At 38.4% G+C, this 22,339-nt stretch overlaps 2 protein-coding genes across 2 annotated transcripts in view; both read right to left on the reverse strand.

Annotated features, from left to right (window-relative positions):
* LOC104860368 (probable C-mannosyltransferase DPY19L2) overlaps window positions 1-4,805 on the reverse strand; it is a 78,020-nt gene extending 73,215 nt beyond the window's left edge. Inside the window, exon 1 of the mRNA XM_010621500.1 lies at window positions 4,654-4,805. Within this exon, the coding sequence (XP_010619802.1) occupies window positions 4,654-4,805 (152 nt within the window). The remainder of the gene's footprint in view (window positions 1-4,653) is intronic.
* A 9,530-nt stretch (window positions 4,806-14,335) lies between these two features.
* The window catches only part of Tbx20 (T-box transcription factor 20), a 48,831-nt gene continuing 40,827 nt past the window's right edge, over window positions 14,336-22,339 (reverse strand). The window contains exons 6-8 of the mRNA XM_033765332.1: window positions 16,650-16,762; window positions 14,726-15,109; window positions 14,336-14,357 (exon numbers count right to left, since the gene is read on the reverse strand). Coding sequence (XP_033621223.1) covers window positions 14,769-15,109; window positions 16,650-16,762 — 454 coding nt within the window. The 3' untranslated portion in view covers window positions 14,336-14,357; window positions 14,726-14,768. The remainder of the gene's footprint in view (window positions 14,358-14,725; window positions 15,110-16,649; window positions 16,763-22,339) is intronic.

Raw genomic sequence — 22,339 nt, forward strand, 5'->3', positions numbered from 1 at the left:
GCGGGTCCGCTCGCGCGCCGCCGTTACGGCAGCCGTTACGGGGCAGGAGGTCCCAACGGCCTCCCGCGCACCGCCTCCCGCGCGCCCCCTCCCCAGTACAAAAATGCAATTAAACCACCTAACCAGCAGATGGCAGCAAAGACCAGTAAATCAGAATTTTAAAACCAGGCAATCTTTACATTTATTATTTTTTGTCATCTAAAAGAGGCGTTGTTGGGATTTTTTGCTTCAACACAAGGGGGAGCAGCATATGGACTGGACCCTGAAATTCATTTTTAAAAGAAAAAACTCTTTTTTGTAATAAATTATTTACTGTTCTTGAAATAAATCAGTTTACTACCTGTGAAATGCAGAGAATTTCCAGACGTAAGGTCATATAAGAACAATCAGATTGAGTCAGATGTGCCACACATCTGTAATCCCAGCACCCTAGAAGGCTGAGGCAGGAGCATTACAATCTGAGCTCAGCCTGGACAAAGAGACTTCGCAAGACTCTGCCCATGTCAAAATAAAAAAAATTTAAAAAGGGCTTGGATGGAGCTCAGTGTGAACCCTGGATTCAATCTCCAGTATCAGTAAATAAACTGCAATTATCAAAATAAGATATTTGTCATGGCGAATATTTAGTTTCCCATATAATAATGATTTTATTTTTACTGGTTCAGATAATCTGACTATAAGATTTCAACACACAGGTATAAATTAAATTAAATCTGTATCTAGCCTGGTTGTATGGATCAAGAGAGACAAAGGTAATTCAGTGAACACCATTTTGAAAATGTTATAACTTTTCCCTTTATAATTTGATCATTTAAAATACGAATTATATTTTCATTGATAATCTGCTCAGTAGATAGGGTTTACTTGTGCGTTTCACAATTTCTTGTTTCACAGGGTCCCCCCTCCACGTTTTTGCAGTGCAAGGAGTTAGAACTGTCATCAGCCTATGTAGTGTCGGGATCAGTTTTTACCAAAGGTGACAGCAAAATTCTTAGGACTGCACAATTATGTTAACTATAACTGAACCACTTTTCAAATCTTTTAGAGCAATTTTAATAATATTATTCTTTTCAAGTATACTTCTGAAAGACATTAGCTACAGATTTGAAGATGAAACAAATATTTTTGCTTAGTTATGTATCTCTATTTCTGTGTCCAAAAAATAGTAATAACCATAGATTTGTCCTTCTTTTTTTTTTTTTTTTTTTTTTTTTTTTTTTTTTTTTTTTTTTTTTTTTTCCTGAGACAGGATCTTGCAATGAAGTTCAGGCTGGCCTTGAACTCACTGTGCAGCCCAGGCTGGCCTTGAACTTGAGTTGATCCACCTCCTGAGTGCTGGGACTACAGGTGTGTGCCACCACATCTGGTGATATGTGCTTCTTGAAGGCTATGCATTTTCTAGGCAATTTCAAATTGGTGTCTTATTTTACTTTATTTGTATTAGTCAAACACATCTGCAGTGTATAATGTTTACATTTCTTGTGTGGAATTGGTACGCGTACACATCTTAATTCCCTTTTCTCATCCCCTTTTCCTCTTTTCTCCTCTTCCATCTTTTAATCCCGTTCCCCTCTGAGAAAAATCTATCTCCCTACTTCCGATTGTCTCTTACTTTGCTTTTCATTTACAATTTGGGTTTGTCATACGAGACCATGCAATATTTAAGCTTGTGTGTCTGGTTTATTTCTTTTAACATTGTGGTCTCAAGGGACATCCATCCATTTTCCTTCAAGTGACTCAAATGTATGTTTATGACAGAGGAGTACTCCACTGTGTGTAAATATAACATTTTCTTTGTTCATCTGTTGATGGAGGTTGCTTCACATATTTAGCTGTTATGCGTTGTGCTGCTATAAACACGGGTATGCATGGGTCATGTGATAGGATGTCTTTAACTATTTTGGGAAAATACCTAGAAGAGGAATAGCTGGGTCAAATGCAATTTCTAGTTTGAGTTTTTTGAGGAATCTACGTACTGACTTCCATAGTGGTTGCACTAATTGACATACTCACCAACAATGTGGAAGGTTTCCTTTCCCCCTACAGCCTTGCTGGCATTTGTTATTATTTGGTTTCTTGATGAAGGCCATTCTTTCTGGGATAAGATGGAATCTTGATGTTATTTTGATTCACATTTCTCTCATGACCAGTGATGTCCATCATTTCTTCATATATTTATAGACCATGTGTTCTTCAGTGAAACGCCTGTTCCCTTTACTTGTCTATTGCTTGATTGGGTTTTTCATTTGGGGTGGTCTAATTTTTTGAGTTCTTTACATATTCTAGATCTTAGTCCTTTGTCTGAGGAAAAGCCAGCAGAAAAATTGTCCCTTTCTTCAGCCTGTCTTTTCACTCTACTGGTTCTTTCTTTTTGCTGTGCAAAAGCTTTTTATTTTGATATGCTCCCATGTATTGATTCTCTGTACTATTTCCTGAGAACTGGGTTCTGTTTAGAAAATCCTTACTTATGCCTGTGACTTCAAGAGTTTTACCTGTTTTATCTTCCAGTAGGTTGTTTCTAACATTTACTTCTTTGATCCATTTGATTTTAGCAGTACATGGTGAGAGATACGGCTCTAGATTCAATTTTGTGTATGCACATAGCCCATTTTCTCAATACCATTTTTTAAAAAAAGACTATCTTTCCTCCAGTGTATGTTTTTGCCCCCTTTATCAAAGATCAAATAGTTAAATGTTCTTGTGTCTCCTCCATTCTCTTGCACTGATGCACGTGTCTGTTTTTGTGCTAATACCATGCTGTTTTTATCATAGTATCTTTGTAATATAACTTCGAGTCTGGGATTGTGATGCCTCCTGCTTTGCTCTTGTTACCCAGGATTGCATTTGCTATTCAGGATCTCTCTTGGTTCGATATGAATTTGGGTTTGTTTTCTCCAGTTCTGTGAAGAGGGCTCTTGGTATTTTGATTGGGATTGCATTAAATCTGTAAATCCATTTTGGAAGTATGGCCATTTTGACTATATTGGTTCTGCTTATCCAGGAAAAGGTGATATCTTTCCATTTTCTGATGTCCTCTTTGATTGCCTTTTTCAGAATGGTACTGTGATTCTCATTTCTCTTCTTTAGTTAGATTAATTCTTAAGTACTTTTAGCTTTTCTTGGTGTTATTGTGAATGATGTATTTTCCTAATTTCTTTCTCAGTGGGTTCATTATTAGTGTACAGGAACACTATTGATTTTTGTGTGTTGATTTTGTATCCTGCTACATGAATGAATTTGGTTATTAATTCCAAGTCTTTTGGTGGATTTTCTGAGTCTTCTACATAGAGGATTATGTCATCTGAAAATAATGATAATTTGGCTAAGATCCTTTCAAACTCTTGAACAATTTCCCCCTACTTAAAAAAGGAGTATGTATATGTATATGTATATTTAATTAAACACCTTCCTCAATCTAAAACCATTATATATCTTGGATTAATTCATTTTAAATAGTAAATTTGCTCTACTAAATTGCTTTATAGAGGCATTAATATTCTTGTTGGATGCAAGTGCTTCTCAGAAGGAATGGTAGAAAAGCACTGCACAATAACTCCTAGAGCAAGGTTAAAGGTAGATGCACCTCACTGTGACATTTTGTATGGCACTGCCATTTGGACCATGGGAGACAAGGTTATCTGTGATAATCAGTTGGGATTTCTATGAGTTCCAGACTACTTCCTGTGTCTGTAAATTGGCTATTTCCTGCTTTAAAAAAAACCCCACAAAACTTTGGCCCTATAAGACATCCAAACTCTGATTGGCATAGTTCCCCAGGCCTATTTCAGATGAAACAGGAAACCTTTTGGCCTTAAACACCATCTAAAGGCATGCTTCATTCAAAGGGAGGAATATGGTCTATGAATTCTTTAGGAGAAATCCTTTGTCCTCATGTGAATGAGACTGAACAATTGCTTTTTACATCTACACACATTTGAACAGAAGGGTAGCACAGTGACCACTGGTAAATGATAGCCACTGTATAAATACATAGCTACATACATTTTACATGCACCACACCCCCAAAATACATTTTCTCATGAAGCCGAAATAATACTATATACAAACTATATCATATTGAGATTCTTTTCTAATTATTGCAAGTAATTAACATAAGAATTACTATCATTAACAAGCAAAAATGTCTAATATACTAAAGAAAATATTTTAGAATATTTTATGGGCAGACAAAATGTAAAAATACCATCTGTATATTATGTGTTATATAACATAATATTTTACATTGTTTTAAGATTTGACTGATTAATATAGAATTATTAGAAATATCACTAGCTTGGGTTCTCTAATACTTGGGTTCAGTATGCTTTGGAGAATGTACTTCTTTACTTCTCATCAATCTACTAACAGCTTGAGTGGCCCCTGAAATATAAGGAGGAGGGAGAAACATCCTTAAATAAGTAATCGGTGTTTACATCAAGCCTGCCAGACCTTTGTCTGGGGCAGCAGAATCCTGCTTCCTCATCGATACTGAACTGTCCCCAAAGGATAAACATAGAACTTTAACATGCCATCCTCTTCTTTGCTATAATCTGTTAAAAAGAGGATACTTACCAGTGGCAATTTATAATACATTAGCAGAAAAAAAAATGTTGACTTACACAACTTTTCTATTTCCTAAGTAAGACCATGTACCTGGGCTCGGAAAAGGCAATGCAGATGCTATGGTTTGTCCCTAAAAGGTTCACGTGCAGGAAGCTTGGTCCCCAGCGTGGCAGTGTTGAAGTGCTATAACCTCTAAGAGGTGGGGCCTGGTGGGAGATGATCAGGTTAGGGGGCTCTACCATGTTGTGATGCAGACAGAGTCCTCACCAGGTGCCCGCCATGCTGCTCGGACTCTCCAGACACCATGAGTCAAGAGCCAAATAGACCGCTTCACTTTGAAGCTTCCCAGCCTCGGGTATTTTGTCATAGCAACACAAAACAGGCTGACATTACATTATTGTTTTGAAATTCTAAATATTTGCTTAAAGGGTTAGGAGACTGTCTTAGTTACAAGCGCAGACAAGATTCAAATCAGGCTACATCATTTACAACATAGGTCTCTGACCATTTAATATCTCCAAGAAGGTGATACGCGTAGAGTGTAATGTTTTAGGAAAGGTAGCAATCATCACCTGTCAAGGCTCCAAATGGAGAAGGAGGAGTTACTTATATAATTTCTTATATTCTAAACAGTCAAAAGAACCAGCTATGATCATTTTCCTAAAGGAAAGTAAAGAGGAGATAAAAATAAACTAATATAAATTGAGGACCATGTCCTATGCAAAGCTATGAAAGAGGCAGAAATACCTTCTTTTTACAAAAAAAAAAAAAATGAGCCAAAGAGAAGATTCTAGACAGTCTACTTTTCAAATACACAAGATTTACCCCTTGGAAATCTTCAAAGTTGACACTGAGTCCTATAGAATTAAAATAAAAGATTTACTGTGTAGTATAGGATTTTTGTTGAGCATCTCATATTTTAAATAACAGCTTTCATGGCATATAGTTCATGCACCATAAAATCCACCCCTTAAAGTGTGTGATTTGTGATTTTTAATATATTCATAATTGTTGCAGCCATCATCATCTTAGTTCAGATTTCCACTATTCCTAAAATAAGCATCATACCCATTAATGGTTATCCTCATTTCCCCCTTCTTCTGGGCCCTGGTGAACACTAATCTGTTTTCTTTTTCTGTGGCTATTCCTATGATGGACATTTTGAATAAATGGTCCTTTGTGACTGCCTTCTTTCTTGTTAATGTTTTCTAGGTCCACCCGTCTGTATATTTTACTTATTACATTGTACTGATTTACCACATTGTAGTTATCCATTCATTAGTGGATGGGGATTGGGATTTTTTCCCCATTTTATCTATCACAAATTTTGCTGCAGTGAACATTCATATACAAGTTTTTGTTTCAACATGCATTTTCTTTTTTCCTCAGTGCCCATCTAGAAATGGAATTTCTGGGTCACTCTCTGTTTGTCTTTTTTACTAAACTGTCCGATATTTTCCAAAGTGGCTATATGGGAATAGGAAGTATGGAGTGGTGGTCTAATGTTTCCACTATCTTGTCAATACTTGTTATTGTCTGTCATTGAGATTATGGCTATCCTAGGGCCAGGGATTTAGCTCAGTGGTGCAGTTGCCTGCCTCAAAAGCACAAGCCCCCCCCCAAAAAAAGAGAGAGAGATTATGGCTATCCTAGTGGGTGTGAAGGGATATTTTGTTGTTGTTGCTGTTTTATTAATAAAATTAATTTTTCAGAGCATTTTTAGATTTACAGAAAAGTTGTTCAGAAATGCAGTGGCCATATCTTCTCCACTCCCAATCTTTTCAGTTTCCCCTGTCCTTGACATCTTGTATCAGTGTAGTACATTTGCAACACTTAATGATATTATGCATTCTTGTTCATTCAAGACCGCAGTTTACAGTACAGTTCATTCTTTGAGTTGCACAGTTCTGTATCTTGACAAACATAATTTTATATTGCCTCCATTACAATATCATTTAGGAATTGTTCCACTGCCCTAAAAATCCCCTGTGCTCTATCCATTAATACTTTCCCCTTGGAAGGAAACCATGATGTTTCTATATTCAGTAGTTTCACTTTTTCCAGTCGTATAGATGGAATCATACAGTATACTGTCCATTCAGATTGGCTTTTTGGTTAGAATACGCATTGAAGTTTCCTCCATTGAGTGTGTGTGTGTGTGTGTGTGTGTGTGTGTGTGTTTGTATGCTGGGGCTCTAACCCAGGGCCTTGTGTATGCTGGGCAAGTACTGTACCACTGAGCCCTTCCCCCCAGGCCTGGACATTTAAAAGGACATTTTTATCACTGAGTAATAATTCATAGTATGGATGATGGGCATAACAGACTTTTTACCCATTTCCCTGCTGAGGCTTATCTTGCTTGCTCCCAAATTTTGACACTTATAAATAAAACTGATATAAACATTCATGTGAAGATTTTTGTGTGACATAAAATTTCAACTCATTTGGATAAATACCTATGAGCAGTTGCTGAATCATATCATAGTGGTACATTACTTTTGCAAGACACTAGAAAGCTGCCTTTTAAAATGGCTATAACAGAGATGAACATGTCTGAACAATGGCAAAACTACCATCTGCACTCCCACCAGCATTGAGAGTTCCCATCGCGGTTTGCCTTCACAGTGCTAGTGGTTTGGACTTTAGCCATTCAAACAGATGTGTAGTGGTAACTCGTGTTGTTTTAATTTACAGTCCCCTAACCCCAGGATGTGGAGAATCCTTTCTGTTGCTATTTTCCATCTACGTCATCTTAGGTGAGGGTCTTCTCAGATAGATCTTTTGCTTTTGATTTCTTATTGTCGAGTTTTAGGAAGCCACTTAGATTTCCTTTTATGTTATTTTGCAGCAGTTTTGTAGTTTTGCACTTGACATTTAGACCTTATCTATGAAGCATTTTTAGTTAATTTTTGCTGAAGATGTAGACTTTTTTGGGTCTAGGGTTATCTCACCCATGGATATTCTGTTGTTCTGGTTCCATTTGTTGAAAAGATTACTGTTTTTTCACTGAGTTGCCTTTGCTCTTTTGTCAAAGATCAGTTAATTATATTCATGTGGGTCTGTTTCTGGGCCCTCTGTTCTACTGCATTGATTTATTTTCCTGTTCTGTCACTGATCTCACAAGGTCTTTGTCTCCATAGCTCTGTAGTAAATTTGTTGGGTTCAGTTCCTGTGACTGTTCTTTAGATTGACTTGGCTATTCTGGGTCTTTTGGTTTTACACATAAATTTTAGAATAAATTTATTTATAGCCACCAAATAACTTGCTGGGACTGTGTTCCAGCTATAGATCAACTTAGGAAGAACTGATACCTTGACAATATTCCTACTATGGAACATGGAATATCTCTCCATGTATTTAGATCTTCTTTGATTTCTTCAGCATCTTGTAGTTTTCCTCATCTTTTATGAGGAAATGAGATTATACACATTTCATTTATTTGTATCTAAGGTTTTCTCTTTTTTGTGCTGATATAAATGATTTTTTTCTTCAAATTTCAATTGTCCATTGCTGGGATATAGAAGAGCAGTTGACTTTTTAAAATATTGACCTTGTATTCTACAAACTTGCTATTGTTACTTACTAATTTTATGTGCTTGTTGTTGGGAGTATGTTATTTGTTTGTTTGTTTGTTTGTTTTTGGTATGAGGGATCGAACTCAGGTCCTTGAGCTTGCAAGGCAGGCAGCGGGAACCACTGAGCTAAGCCCCTGGCCCGGGAGTACATTATTTTTTATGTATTTCTTAAATCAATAAGAATGGGAAGAAAACTCCATTAAACAGCCAGCAAACTCGCACACTGATAGACTGCAAACAGGTCACAGAGCCACTAAGGAATAAGATAGAACTGACCCAAGTAACTGTTGAACGTATCTCTGACTGCATGCTCTAAGTTAAGGAACAAGGAAGCAACCTCAAAGAAATCTGGGTGTCTTTTCAGAAGATTTGTTCATTGTAGTTGAATGGGTGAAACAGTATGAAATTAGTTTGATAGCGTTAAGTAGATAAATGTACTGATGTTACTGGGAGCCAGGTGCTTGCCGGAGGATACAGATACAGAGACAGAATGGAGTGGAGCGAGAACTGCCCTGGCACTGTGTGTGTGTGTGCGTATATCACAGATGGATTTCCGGTTCTGATGGCTAAAAGGGCCTAGAGACAAGCATAGCCTGTGGGCCCAACTGGCACCCACATCTTGGACTCTAGCACCCTTCCCCACTAAACAGAGTATGGGCTCCTTGCAGAGTGACTGATTTCAAGGTTGTGAAAAACACAAGAAAGAAAGAGAAACGAGAGAGAAATAGAGAGAGAGAGAGAGAGAGACACAGAGCCCAGACTATCTCATTATGCTGCAAACTGAGAAAGTACTAAATAACTAAATAAGTGCATGTCAAAAAGACAAGTAAGCCAGTGTGAAGGGGCTGTCACTGATCAAATCTGGATCAATTTGAGCATCAAAATAGTTAATAACAATAATAATAAATTATAATCCATTGAAAACTAGGAATCCTTTTGTCGTAAAAGGCTGAGGAGATATACCGGATGGAAGGAGACTAAAGAAACATGGTAAGGAGTGCAGTGTGTGATTACGAGGTAGATATGTACTGAAGGAAAAAAATCTGCAACAGAAGACACTACTGGGTCATTTAACAACATTGAAATATAGAGCACAGGAGTGGATCGGTGTTAAGTTTCCTGAAGTCACTAACACTATTTATGGCTTTTTTTAAAAGGAATCTTCTTGTTGTTAAAAATACCCTTTAATTATTTAAGGATAATGAGTCATATGTTCACCTCACTCTCTGGTGGTTTGGAAAGACGATTCACACACAATTATACATCTGTGCCTGGGTGTGTGACTGTGTGTTTCGATAAAGTGAATAGGGCAAAAAGTCAGTCATTGATGAATCTATGTAACACATGGAGAGTTTCTTTATAGTATTCATGTGACTTTTCTGTAAGCTTGGAATTCTTCCAAATAGATGATTTATTTTTTTTAAGTGTTGGTGTTTAGCACTCCAAAAATTTCAGGGTAACAGAGCAGATTTTGTTAAGTGGAAGGTACAGTGATGTCGAATACTTTGGCGGACTGTCATAGGGAAGGAAGATTTAAAATTTGAATTTGGCTAATGTTATTTCGGGAGGGCCTGCTCTGTGTTGTCATTACAGCACACCCGAGAGCTGGGGCCGGAAGGAGAGGCTGGGGATAGGAGGAGAGGCTGGAGCTCTTCCGCTTGCTGGACTGCAGGATGTTCAGTGAGACATCCCTAGCCTCAGAAGGCTCTCCAGGAACAAAAGGGGCTGGGTGAAGGAGGATGGGGTGGCCAGGGTGGCAGGGCCCTGTATAACTGGCTTTCAAGTGATCTTCAAGTCAAAGCCACAGCATTGTGTCTGGCCTGGGAATGGTCTGCTGCAAGCCCTCAATGGTCCCCAAAATCATAAATATGTAAGATAATGAAAGGTGTCATGTGTGTTTATATCAAAACCACACCATTTTTAATGAAAAAGAAAAACACTAAGTTCCACACATTTTGTACTGCTGTACAATTTGGAGTAATATATAATTTTAAGCTGTTTACAAATAACATGTAATGCTTCAAATATTACATAAGGTTGATAATACATTTCTAGCAGAAATAAATATATTGCACTTAAAAAGAACTTCATTAGATGTTACTTCATAGTATTAGGCTTATAACTTTTTTTCCCCATAAAACATTTCCCATGCCCGGCCCCCCACCCCTGACGCACACTTCATTTTGGTGACTGTTCTCACGCAATCTGTTAAGCAAATGAAGACACAGCAAACAAACAAACTGTGACAGTCTACTAAAGAGGCTACATCTGATTTCATCCTTCCAGAAATAAAAGAACTTTTTTATGTTTCTGAAAATAAAAAAAACCTAAATACATTATGTGAATGTACCAGAAGTAAAATACAATACATTGTACTTTTGTCCAGATGTATTATTTCACAAAAAATTTAAATTCTCCTATTCCCAGGTACTATATTTATAAAAGGGTGGGGATTAAAATTTTTTGAGGGACAGACAGAGAAAAAGGACTGCAAAATACTTGTGGATTATGTGTCCATCAAATATTTATAAATGAATAATTTAAGCATGCTAAAGAAAGATAAGTGTTGGAATAGTTTATAGCTGGCATAGAGTAGTAAGTGAAGAGAGAGTTTTATGATTTTCTGAAGTTTTAAGAGTTTTTAGCCTTTCCTTTGCTGGCTTACAAAAACTCCTATCATTCTAAAGCAACATAAAAATTTATATAAAACCTATCTTCCTTTCAGGCACAGTTCTCTAGAGGAGTACGCTGAAAATCTCTCTAGTGCTTTGTCTAGATTTGGGGCATAGAATTGTTTTGTTTTAATGATTATCAATCCCCTGCCCACTTAACAATGAAAATAATTTCCTTATTTAGTCATTGGAGGATGGAATAAAAATAGTTTTCTTGCAATATATTATCCTGTACATCACAGAACTGATTATTTGCAGCTTTATTTACTTGAGTTACTGCTAAGCCTGTCTTTGTATTTTTCTTTTTCAGTACTGGGCATTGAGGCCTTCACAGTGAGTGAATCCCCAGTCTTTTTGGTGGGGTGGGGGGTGCCGGGAATTGAACTCAGGGCCTCACACTTGCCAGGCAGGCGCTGTGCCACTCAACTACATCCTCGCTCCTCAGCCCTTTTTATATTTTGAGAAAAAGCATCTTGAGTTGCTCAGCTGCCCAGGCTGGACTCAAACAGAGAGCAAGAACTGTAGCCCTGCACTGCCACACCCGGCTACCTCTATGATTTTAATGGGGTGATAGTCATTCCACACACTTTGAAGGTGCTTTTGCTCAAGATAATTCGGCTAAAAAGCTCATGTGTGGCATGGAAATGGGGTCAATATCCTAACAGCTCTCTCTGAGATCCGTAAGCAGGATGTGATGATGATGCTTCACATCTGAGACTATTTCTTGGATGTTTTTCTTTTTGTTTGGGGCAGGGGCTGCAGAAACAAAATGACAGAGATGGGAATTAAGGTGGAAGGAGGCGGATCTTGAAATATGGAGCTCCTACAAAGGACCTCGGCAAGATAAAGGATCATTATCAGAAGGCTTCTTAGTACCACATACTCTGTGTCCACCTATTGGAGTGATGGCTTACAGGCATTATACCTTTGCTCTAAACTCAGATAAGCCAGCAACACTAAGTCATAAGTCTAGACTGCATCGCCTAATCTTTTGTGGTATGTTAGATGCAAGTTAAGTATATTTACTTATGTGCTGCTAAGGGTTGGCAAAGGAGGAGGAGGAGATTTACTAAATAATTAAAAAGAATCATTGAACTTAGAAGTATTGATAAATGTCTAATAATAAATCACAAATGCAGAACCTAATTAGCTCTGAATTAATGCCTTAAAGTTCAGTGAAGTGGGTCTGGCAGGTCCTGCAGTCTGTGACAGTTCTGCACATCAGCAGTACTTTTTGATACTGTTATAAACGTAGAGGGAAACCCTGAGTTTATTGCAAATATATCATATGTCATGGTTGTTATTATTCAGTCGGCTTTCCCACTATCTAGTTCTAGCAGTCACTTTTGATAGAACAGACTTTGGAATTCCACACACTAACCTCCCACCTGAGAGGTTAATCAGAACCGAAAACCGCCATAGCTCAGAAGGGCCAGTGGGTGGACCTTCCAACTCCATGGCTACAGTGACTGCGGTTCAGTTCAGCTCTATTTCCCTTGTGCTTCTTCTCTCTGGCTCAGGTGATGTCTAGAATGAAAATACAGATTTAATTCAGAATTTCAGGTCTGATTTTCCCAAGAGTATAATTTGCTTTCTCCTCCAAGAAGTGTAATTATCAGTTGCTTAACAAGCATGACAAAGTGATATAATCAGGAAATCTGGTACAAAACCGTGTTTAACAAAATACCTGTAAACATGGATGGAGAGAGCTGTGAAAATAGGATTGAAATGACCCTTTCCTTCTCTTTGAACAGAAAATCCAGACAGATTCACTTTAGTAGACTCTAGGAGATGAGGAATTTATCAGGGTATTGGAAAGCATCATGTAAAGTAGTGTCTTTCGTTACTCCTGCCTTAAGCAGCAGTGCTGAACGCAAAGGCATGATGGCAACAATCCAACCTTTAACTATGAAACCCCTATCCTAGCTGGATGGGAATTTATTTTAAACCTTGCCCATAAGTGCCTTTTTAAAGAAATGCACATCTACACTTTGAAAACAAACTACTCACGGATACTGTATAACACGAAGAAGCTACCCCATGAGCCTACAGTGTTTGGCACAGGACTTTGAAATGCTTGGCTAACGCATCCACGCTTCTTTGTAAGTAAACTTGCAGTGGAGGAGAGCAAGTGCAAAATCTGAAAACAGCACCACGTGGTCAGGGTGTGCTGTGACGCCCTGTCTCACAGGCTGGACAAGCCCGGTAAAGGCGGTTGATACGGAAAAGGCTGACATTAACACAACCAAATAAAATCCCACGGAAGCCTGCTGTGATAAGTATATTGCATTTACCCCCAGATATACTCCTACTGTCAGTAGTAATATCTCCCATCTCTTTTAACAGATTCAATATTTTTGCAGTAAGAAAGGCATAGGATGGAAATGACATACAAAAATTAAATTAGTGTTTTGGGGAAATTTGCTAAGAACATAGATTGTGGTCGGTGGCTGGGAAGCATTATGTCCAAAGCTGAAAGATTATTAACTTCATTCAGTCTCTTATTAGGGAAATTAATTGTTGCAAATGACCAAATGTGTTACCCTGATTATAAATGCTAAAATACATGTTGCTAAAAAAAAAACCCACAAAAACCAAACATACAGGTTATATAGAACCATAGAGAGCTAAAATATAATTGACTACGATTACATGCATTAAAGGAAGGCTTAAGAAGATATCACGAGTTGAAAATAAAGTGGATTAAGCTTTAATTTACTTATAAGAACTGCCAACATGTCAGCCAGGGAGTCAGTGAGTTAACATGCAATTTCATATTAGGGACTTAGAAAAATGGTAGAGGAATCACTAAATGTAACACAGTAAAAAATAAAACAGAATGAAATAGCTACACAGTCCACAGCTGCTCATGAGCATACATTAAGTTGTGGCTATCCAAGCACTGAAATGGTCATTCTCAGATCCCTTGGTCAGTGGCAGCAGCAACAAAGCAGATTTATCAAAAATGAGAATTTAGGCCAGTGCACCTTTACATCCATAAAGTCTCCCAAAACTGAAGGACACCTGGAGGGGCCTTTGGCTTTCATGGCAGAGAAATTCCTTTGGAAAAAGACAGCTATCTTTCTGTTGCAGCTATGAGAGAAAGCAAACCCTGCACTTGGCATGTGGAGGCTGTGCAGTACTCTCAGTGGATGGGTCAGCAGAACGCAAACCTCAATTCTGCACTGGAACACACACAACCTTTGCTTCAGCATTGCATTTGGAAGGTTTTTCCTATCTCACTGGCAAGTAGCTGCAAGGAAGAGGGGTAGGAAGGAAAGACAAGATTGAACACCAAGCTGGTTGAGTGTTGGTCCATCAGTATTGCAAGAAGAGCTTGGTGAAGGCAACACCACATCTTCATCCACACAACAGGATGCATCAGAATGATCTCAGCTCCTTCCCCAGGGAACTAATGTAAAGGAAATGAAACATGCTTAAGCTACAGCTCTACAAATATTTCTCTATGGGCTCTCATTTCCCATAGGTAGAAATGGACTGAAGTTAGTCATACGGTCAGTATTGCCTCTCTGAAGATTCTTTTAACCTGTGGAAAACAGAAAGAAAACTATACACATCGACTGTATACATTATTGCAATAACACTGCATTTTTAGCCACTAGAATGAATGTACTTTAAGATTTGTCTGTCTTGTAGGAGTAAGCTTTCTGGGTAAATTGATATGCTATTACTTGCAAGACTTAGGTTGGGTAAGAACCTTATAGTGATTCTCTACTGAACCCAAGAGCTAGTTATCTCCCAACTACAGATGAATCCTGGTCCACAGTGCATTCCTGTAGCAGTGGATCCTATCGTGAGCCTAGCTCTCCTCTTGAAAAGTCCCATATTTCCTAGAGGGTACCTGCTTCAACACTGCACCTACTGCCCACCCAACCCTGTCCTCCACTTCCATACCCACTTGCACATTCTGGATCCAAATGCTCCACCTCTGAAAGAGTCATACAAACGGTGTCATCACGGCGGAGGAATGGCGCAGTCCTTGGATGGCAGCATAGGGCCCTTGCTGGAAATAGTGATGGTACCTCGGCATGTGGAAGGAAGGGAAGGTAGGGCCACTCCCCTGCATGGAGGTGGCAATGGCGGATGGGGTCAGTGGCATTCCCAGGCGGCTGTAGGGTGGCAGAGAACCCTGTATGGGGTGTGGAATGGGTGTCGCTATGGATGCTGTGCTGGTGCCAAGAGCGGTGAGGGATTGTGGGTGCTGAAATCCAGGAAAACTGGAAGAAGATGATACCCAGGAGCTGAGCGACAAGTTGTCAGATGTGGTAAAGGCTGACCCTGTAAGGAAGAGTGCCTGTTAGACCCGAAATGCTATTTTAGTCTACACATCAAAGACAAGACAAGCTCTCTTTATTTTGAAAAAATATTTTAACAGGTCTGCAATTGAAAAAGACAAACACACATGAGATTTGTCAGAGGGCAAATCTACCTTTCTAGATAGGAAGATGACATTTACACTCTGCATGGATGGAAGAATTTGCTAAATGGAAAAAGATTTAACTCACTTGATGCCTGTGGTCCAGACACTGACACCTTTCCTACAGGCAGTGACCTGATTCCCTTAAAAGGAACTCCAGACATCTGAAATTTCTTCTCCCCCCTGCAGCATCTCCGTAAGAAAGTCTAGCTTTTCTTTTTGTTGGTATATTTAAAGTAAAATAGGGAAAACACTTGAAGATATAAACATAGGCAAAGACTTCCTGAACAGAACTACAATAGCCCAAGAAAGAACACCCAGAATCAACAAACGGAATGACAATAAATTAAAAGGCTTCTGCACAGCAAAGGAAATAATTAACAGAGTGAAGAGACAACTTACAGAATTGAAAAGGTTCTTTGCCAGTTTTTCTTTTGGTAGAGGACTAATATCTAGAACATATAAAGAACTAAAAAAAAATTAGACCCCGCAAAATAAATGCCCCAATTGAAAAATAGGCCAATGAAATAAATAGTCATGTCTCAGAAGAAGAAGCACAGATGGCCAACAAATACATGAAAAAATGGTCAGCATCTTTAGCCACAAGAGAAGTACAAACCAAAACAAGTCTAAGATTCTATCCTACACTAGTAATGATGACTATCATCAAGGACACAGAGAAGTCTAGGCAGGGAAGTCTCAACAAAGCTACTTGCTTGCCAAAGCCATGGTGAGAATCTGTAAGACTAAATTTTCCTCCATGTCAGCAAAAAGAGTTGACACTGAACTTGGATCCTATGCTTTCACTGATGACATTATTCCATATTCTGCACATAAAACAATGACAGAAGTTCTCTTGCTATAGGAACATTGCAATTGCCAGCATGGGGTGCCTCTGGCCTCTTCCCTGGACTTCTGTGCTAGGTGCAGGGGCTGCTCCTTGAGGCCTTGTGGCAAAGAAACTGCTTGGTTTCTTGGGGTCACTGCTTCTATATGAAGCCCTTCACTAGCACAATCCTATTTTAAAAGTGTTTTCCACTTTGGTCTTTGATCTTAAAGAAGACAGTCCTAATTTGGTGAAAGAGACACATTCCCTGATTTTCAGATTATAAAGTTGAGGGCCACAAAGATTACAGAATTGCCCCCCCACCCCTGTGCAGAGCAACAGTTCTTTCGTAGTAAATTAAGACAAATAACTCCTGAGCTCTGTCTTAAAGGCTCAATGCTCTTTTACTAGAAAACCAAAACTTCAGGCAGCAAAATCACTTATAACTCAGGTCAAATAATGAAATGTGTGAAGCTCAGCTTTGGGGGCTGTCACCTGAAAAGGCCGGATGTCTTTTAGTGGCAACACGCATCCTGAGGAACAAACATATCTTCATTCTCCTTTGGGTGCCTTACCTCGATTTGAGGTTGTCTGGCTCTCTTCCCCCAGCACGTCCTCTTCTCCTCCATAGGTACGGATGGGCGAGCGGGCATAAGAATGCTTCTGGATCAAACTCTCCACACTTTCCCTAGGTGACAGAGTGACATGCGTGAGCTCACTACAAAGTCAAGTTCTCAGAGCCAGAGGGACCTTAAGGATAATTCACTATGCGGTAAATCTCTTTTTTTCAGCCAAGAGGAGACCACTTCCGGGAAAGGTAACATTCAAAATGTCCATTAATTCTGTTGCAGAGTGACTCCTCAGATAGGATCTCAGGTGCACAAATGCAAGCCAACCCAACTGGGGAGGGTGAGGGCAACCCCTGAGACCCTACAGAATGAAGGACACTGAGGTGAATAAGGCCACAGGAGTATGGGATTTAATGCTATGAAAAAAATGAGTGAATGAATTTACTAAGTAGGACAGCAGTGAATCTTCTTACTGATTTACTTCATCAGCTAATGAAGACAAAACAAAATACTCAATTGATCTGAGCTGCATCGATTTGACATTTGACAAAATGCTGGCAAAAAGTTTGAAATATCGTTCATAAAAAGACTTGATGTTAAAAAAAAAAACAGACTCATTGTTCACTACCAAACCAAACAAACATATAGAGTACAAGACTGTATTAGTTACCTTCCTTGTCTCTGGGACACAATACCCAACACCTGCAACTTAAAGGAGAGAGGTTTGTTTTGGCTCGCATTTTAGAAGTTTCAGAGCTTGCATGGGCAGCAGCATGGTAGAAGGAATGGCCTGAGCAGAGGAAAGATGCTCACGTCACAGCACCCAGGAAGCAGAGAGAGATGAAGGGAGGAAGTGGGAAGGGAGATACACCCTTCCGGGCTACGCCCCCACTGATGCACCTCTTCCAACTAGGCTGCTAGCAGATCCCACCTCCTAATATCACATTTACCTATACCAGCCCATAATCCAATCACTTTTGGGGGGACATCCAGATAGAAACCATAATCATGACAATATGGATAGTTTGGATAATGGACACTTCTGAGATCTATGTTGACTCAAGACCGAAAATTAGAGAAAAACTATGAAGGAAACATAAATGGCCATGAGGACATTTAGAACCCCAGAAAAATCAGTACATTGTCTTCATAGAAGGCCTTCCCCTTGCAGCATAGTCTATGAACCAAAGAATGTGGGTAACTTTAAAAGCAAAAATTATTTTGGCATTGGACAATTTGAACTGCTGCCATTTTTTTAAAGGCCAGCAATATATTAGCCAAATATATTATTGTATCTGAGTAACAGATTATTTTATTTTTTATTAGCACATTTTTGTGGTACATAGAAATAGCTGTGACCTATAGATCACTGAATTAGCTATGATAAGATAATATGAGGAGAAAATATTTTTTTAGTCTTGAATAAGGAAGGACAAACCAAACACTGAATGTCGGGGGCCGGGGGTTTGGCTCAGTGGTTCTGCCCCCTGCCTCGCAAGAGCAAGGACCCAAGTTCGATCCCTGGTACCAAACAACAACAACAATAACAACAACAAAACAAAATAAAAAAACAAATACTGAATTTCATAATGAAAGAATAAGGAAAACAAATAAAATATTACAATGATTTTCCAGAATGTAATGCTTAACATTTCACATAGATACACACCTGTGGTAAAACACAGAAAACAGTCTTTCCCATTGGGTATAACATTGACTTTCTCTGTTTTATAGGGCCTTTTATCAGACTGCAAAGTTTCCCTTCTATTTCTAGCTTGCTAGGAGTTTTAAATCAGAAGTGGATGTTGGATTTTCAAAAATGCTTTTTCTGTGTCCACTAAGATGATCAAATGAATTTTTAAAAGAAATTATACTGATTGAACTTCAAATGGTAAACTAACCTTGCATGCCTGAGCTAAACTGTACTTAGCCATGATATGTTACCCCTTTTTGTTTTTTAACTCAATTTCCTAGAATTCTGCTAGAATTTTTCCATGTGTACTCATAAAGGGCATTAGACTATAATTTCCCATATGTTTCTTGAGTTTCAATATTAAGGCAATGTTTGTCTATTCACAGAATTGGTTTAAAAGTGTTCTCTTCCATTTTCTAGTCAAGTGTGGGCGGGTGAGTTACTTCTTTCTTAAGTGTTTGGTACAACTCACCAGTGAGGCTTTCTGGGCCTGGGGTTTCCTTTTTAGACAGCTTTTCAACTACAGATTAATAGCTATTTGATTATTCATTTCTTCTTGAATGATATTTGGTACTCTGTGTCTTCAAGAAACTTATGCATTTCACTTAAATTGTTGAAATTATAAGTAAGTATGTGTTCATATTACAGAATAATATCCTTTTATCTTTCCTTTTAATTGATATAGAATCTAGTGATATAACCCTTTTCATTCCTGATAATGGCAATTTGCACTTCTCTTTTTTTCTTGATCAGTTTGGCTAGATGATTGTCAGTCTTATTAATCTTTTCCACATTTGAAGCCATTATTTTTTCTCTGTTGTTTTCCTATTCCATTGCTCTCTCCTCTAATATTTATTACTTCCTTTTTTCCACTTTGGATCTCAACTGCTCTTTTTCCCTCTAGTTTCTAGAGATGGAGAACGAGATCATGACTTGAAATATTGCTTGATTTCTAAAAGAGGGCCATAACAACTGTAAATTTCTCCTAAATAATGTTTTAGCAGTGTCTCACAAGTCTATATATTATTATTTTCATCTTCCACCAACTGCTGTGTAAATCATAGTTTTCCAGTCCAACTGGCTGGAACAGACACTATTCCCATTCCCTGTGTGATCACTGGACAGGTCCTATCTCCTGTTGTCCTTCCCAGTACATTTCTCCTTTGGCCTCAGCTGGTTTTCTCACACTGATGTGCAGATAAAGCCTCAGCAGAACTCCCAGGAGCAGCCCCTTGTGATCTTTGGAGCTTTTATTCCTGAGAGCTCTCTCCTCTTGTAGCCTGTGGGGTACTGTTTGTCCCCAGCTCTGAGTGCTGAGCTCTGCTCAATCCCCTTCCCTGTGTCCTGGGCCTACATATCCCTCAGGCGGTGAGCTAGGGCTTCTATCCCTCAGAAATGTCTGTCCTTTCTTGATGTCCAGCACTGTAAAAAAGTAGTTTGCATATTTTGTCTGTTTCACCATTGTTTGGGACAAGAGAGTACATTTGGTCCTTGTTGCACTACCTTTGCTCAAAGTAATGGCCCTCCTGGGGACTTCCTAAAAACTCCAAAATTCAGCTACACACCTAAATCCATTAAATTACAATCTCTAGAGGTTAGACACAGGTTTCAGTCATTGTTAAGACTCCCTAGGTGACTCCAATGGGCAGGCACCTTTAAGAATGGAGGATAGATGTGTGATGGCTGCTTTTCACCATATAATCCTTGGTACCTTTTGAATTTGGGATATATGCATTTGTTTAGTCAAAATTAATTACAAATTATAAAAATATTATGAGCCTCTGGTAATCTACTTTGAACAAAAGAAAAAGAACTGTTGCCTAACACTGGTGCTTCAGGAACCTTTTACAATGTACTGATAAAAATAATAATTATTCCATTTTTTTAGGTGGATGTGGTGTATACATTGGAGGGAGTGTGGTATATGGGTAATATTGTGAGCTTAAATGCATTCATTGAATGGATGAAAGGATAGATGAGAAGGGGCACCAACCACCACCATCTTCACATTTTTCTTTGTTACTTCCTTGACTTGTCCTCGTCTGTCAAGTGGGGTACATAGTATCAGCCTTGCGAGATCGTTTATTCATTTAAATAACATAATTTATACATTTAATGTAATAGACAAATATACAATGTATATAAATATAGACTATAGTATATCTTAATATATAAATTGCTCATATGTAGAGAGAGAGAGAAAGAGAGAGTTGCTACTATGAATATATATTATTCTAGAAATAGTGGAGATAGCAGTAAGCAAACATACAAAAAATCCTTGCCCAGTGAGGGAGGGAGGTAGGGAAGGTGAGTACACAGAGAAACATGCAGTAAATTATATGATGATGATGCTAGTGCTGTGGGAAAAAAATAAAAATAAAGCCATGAATAATGACAAAAAGTGCATTCAATAATGCATTGAGTTGTTTACAGTAGTATCTGGCACTCAGCAAATGTTAGGGCCTTCTAAATGTATGTCTCAAGCAGGTAAAAATATTCTGTTCTCTTATGTGTTCTCCAGCTGATTCTACTTACCTGAATAATCCTATTTTATAATAATATGGTCACAACAAGAGAATTTTTCTCAGAGGTTGACTATTAAAGCCAGCCAAGAAATTGATTAGGATGTAATTTGCAGTTCTGTTGTAGAATTCTACCTATTCTCTTAACATTTTCCTGAGAAAACGGTAAGCCTTAATAAATGTATATCACTTATTTTAAAAATGTAAGGTAGTTTTTAAAATCCCTTGAACTGTCAAAAACATTTCATCATTCACTGAGAGGTAGTGGTGGACATTTCAAGTGGACGCACCCACCCTCTGATTCATCTCTCCCACTTCAGGTATACACCCAAAGGAAATCAGTATCCCAAAGAGATCCCTCATGCTCACGTTTATTGTGCCTCTGGTCCCAACAGATAAGATACAGAACCAACCTAGGTGTTCCTCAGTGGATGAGCAGATTAAGAAGCTATGGTACAGTAAGTATTAATATATATTTTAAAGCTCTTAGAAATCTGCTGATGAAAGAGCAATGTAAATGTAAAAGTGTGGTTTTTCAAGCCATTTGCAAGGAAATGTGAATTGAAACACACATTTGGAGTGTTTACTTTCTGCCTTCACTTTTAAAGCTACCTGGACTCAGAGGAAAAAATAAGTGTGGGTATAGACTTGGTTTTCCAACATATGAATAGTAATTCTATTGATAAACTAAATGGCTGAAGGAAAACATAGGACAGGGCCTGGGATTTAGCTCAGCGGTTCAGTGGCCTGCCTTGCAAGCGCAAGGACCCGAGTTTGATCCCCGGTACCAAAAAAAACCCAACAAGAAACAACAACAAAAAAACATAGGACACTCTTCAATAAAAGAGCTGCTACTATTCTTCCAACTCGATAATAGTAAAAAAGTAAATATTAAAGCTGATCAGGGCTGGGGATTTGGCTCAGTGGTTCCACCACCTGCTTTGCAAGCACGAAGTCCCAAGTTCGATCCCCGGTTCCAAAAACAAACAAGCAAAATAAATAAAGCTGATCTAGTAAACCCTAGTGAGCATTTTTTTTCATAAAAAAGAAGATATGGAACATACACACACAGTGGAGTATTAGCCACAAAGAAAAATGAAATTCTGTCATGTACAGCAAAATGGATGGAACTGGAGGATATTTGTTAATTGAAATGTCAGATACAGAAAGACAAGGACTGCATACTCCATCTCATATGTGGAAGTATCTAGATGTATCTATATCTATATATCTATATCTATATCTAGATGCAAAATAGAACTGAAGTTTGGACAGTGGCAGTGGGAGGTTGGCTAAGAGAAAGCTGCATTCAATCTGTGTACTCTGTATCCACAAATGGAAATATCACATTGGATCCCATTCATATGTATATTAATACTTAGTAGTCAAAAGTAAACTCAATAGAAAGGAACACTGGCAGGGTATGAACATTAATCTGCTAACTGCCATGTATTTTAATCATTACATGTCCACACTGTGAT

This window comes from Fukomys damarensis, unplaced genomic scaffold, assembly GCF_012274545.1.
Source record: "Fukomys damarensis isolate Sample0158 unplaced genomic scaffold, DMR_v1.0_HiC HiC_scaffold_17, whole genome shotgun sequence".
NCBI classification, from domain to species: Eukaryota; Metazoa; Chordata; class Mammalia; order Rodentia; family Bathyergidae; genus Fukomys; species Fukomys damarensis.